Source organism: Triticum aestivum, chromosome 3B, assembly GCF_018294505.1.
Source record: "Triticum aestivum cultivar Chinese Spring chromosome 3B, IWGSC CS RefSeq v2.1, whole genome shotgun sequence".
NCBI classification, from domain to species: domain Eukaryota; kingdom Viridiplantae; phylum Streptophyta; class Magnoliopsida; order Poales; family Poaceae; genus Triticum; species Triticum aestivum.
In genome coordinates, this window is record NC_057801.1 from 797,760,640 (window position 1) to 797,762,244 (window position 1,605).

Below are 1,605 nucleotides of genomic sequence, written 5' to 3' on the forward strand. Positions count from 1 at the left end.
TTTGCTGAGTCTTTAGTGAATCATTCAGTCCATGAACTTGCACTTTCTTGCTTTTACTTGCCATTTTTTCATAAATTTGAACCTGTTGGCCCCCCCTCATTTTTGGTTCACGCTCCGCCACTGCAATAGGTCATCTTTTAGCCTTATCTTCAATAACTAGTTATTCCTAAAAACATGGTGAGACATATTGTGCTAAGAGATCATCTCTTGTATTCTCTTAAATAAGAGAAGACAAGTCTTTTCTTGTGGGTTCTCTCTCCTCCACCTCATCATTTATTCTATATGGCACTCTTAAGATAGCACCATTGTACATGCCCTAATCCTCCTGCTGACTATACCTTGATGAATAGTCCTCATGAAACCGTGTGCAATTAACTTCATCACGTGTTTATGGATCGGCTACCGATCGACCACATCCCCCTTACGCTACACATCACTATAAATACATGCGCTGCATGCTTTGCCTTCTCATCCTCAGCTACTTCGCCACAGTGCTAACTACCTAGCGTCGCACCAACCAGCCAGTAGCCAATTAAGGAGCACTTGACCATGGCGCCCAAGCAGCTCCCTACCGTCCTCCTCGCCGTCTGCGCCACCTTCCTGGCCCTCGCCGCACCGTTGCTCGCCGGCGACCCCGACATGCTGCAGGACTTCTGCGTCGCCGACTACAAATCCCTCGACGGCCGTAAGTTGTGCTAGCTCTTCCATCCATACGTCGTGTACACATGAATAGACTATACATCATGCCTGAGAATAGAGAGTAATGCATGCATGCATGTATTTGTGCAGCACTGCGGCTGAACGGTTTCCCTTGCAAGAGGCCTGAGAACGTGACGGCGGACGACTTCTTTTCCTCCGCGCTGGCACTCCCGGGAAACACCGGCAACCCCGTCGGATCTGCGGTGACGGCGGCGAACGTGGAGAAGCTCCCGGGGCTCAACACGCTGGGCGTCTCCATGTCCCGCGTGGACTACGCGGCGTGGGGCGTCAACCCGCCGCACACCCACCCACGTGCCACCGAGATCATCTACGTGCTTGAGGGCTCCCTTGACGTCGGCTTCGTCACCACTGCCGGCAAGCTCTTCGCTCGCACCGTCTGCAAGGGCGAGCTTTTCGTCTTCCCCCGCGGCCTCGTCCACTACCAGAAGAACAACGGCGGCGCTCCGGCCATGGCGATCTCAGCATTCAACAGCCAGCTTCCGGGCACGCAGTCCCTCGCCATGGCGATGTTCGGTGCCTCGCCACCGGTGCCCACCGACGTGCTCGCCAGAGCGCTCCAGATCGACGGCGGCCTGGTGGAGGCCATCAAGTCCAAGTTCCCGCCAAAGTAACTAGCCTTGCATTTGCATGCATGAGGTTGGTTGGGTCGGTTCTGCGTGTGCACGTGCTGCTAATAATGACGACGACCAAGTGCAGTTTCAATTCATTTGCTTGACAGTATCTTTTGTACCATACTCTGATCGATTCCTTTGTGTCGGTGCATGTTTAGTGAAGGGTGTCGCCGGTTTTACTGTTAATTGTTGCTTTTTGTTCACGAACGACCTACCGGTGATTAATTTGTATGTGTCCATTATAACTGAAAATGAATGTGCCTGGTTGTTTTAA

General features: G+C 52.5%; 1 protein-coding gene across 1 annotated transcript; it reads left to right on the plus strand.

Annotated features, from left to right (window-relative positions):
* Nucleotides 1-484: 484 nt before the first annotated feature.
* On the plus strand, nucleotides 485-1,605 carry LOC123066647 (germin-like protein 1-3). The gene is made up of 2 exons (XM_044489689.1): nucleotides 485-685; nucleotides 790-1,605. Exons 1-2 carry the CDS (start codon nucleotides 550-552, stop codon nucleotides 1,329-1,331), a joined length of 678 nt encoding a protein of 225 aa, XP_044345624.1. The 5' UTR covers nucleotides 485-549; the 3' UTR covers nucleotides 1,332-1,605.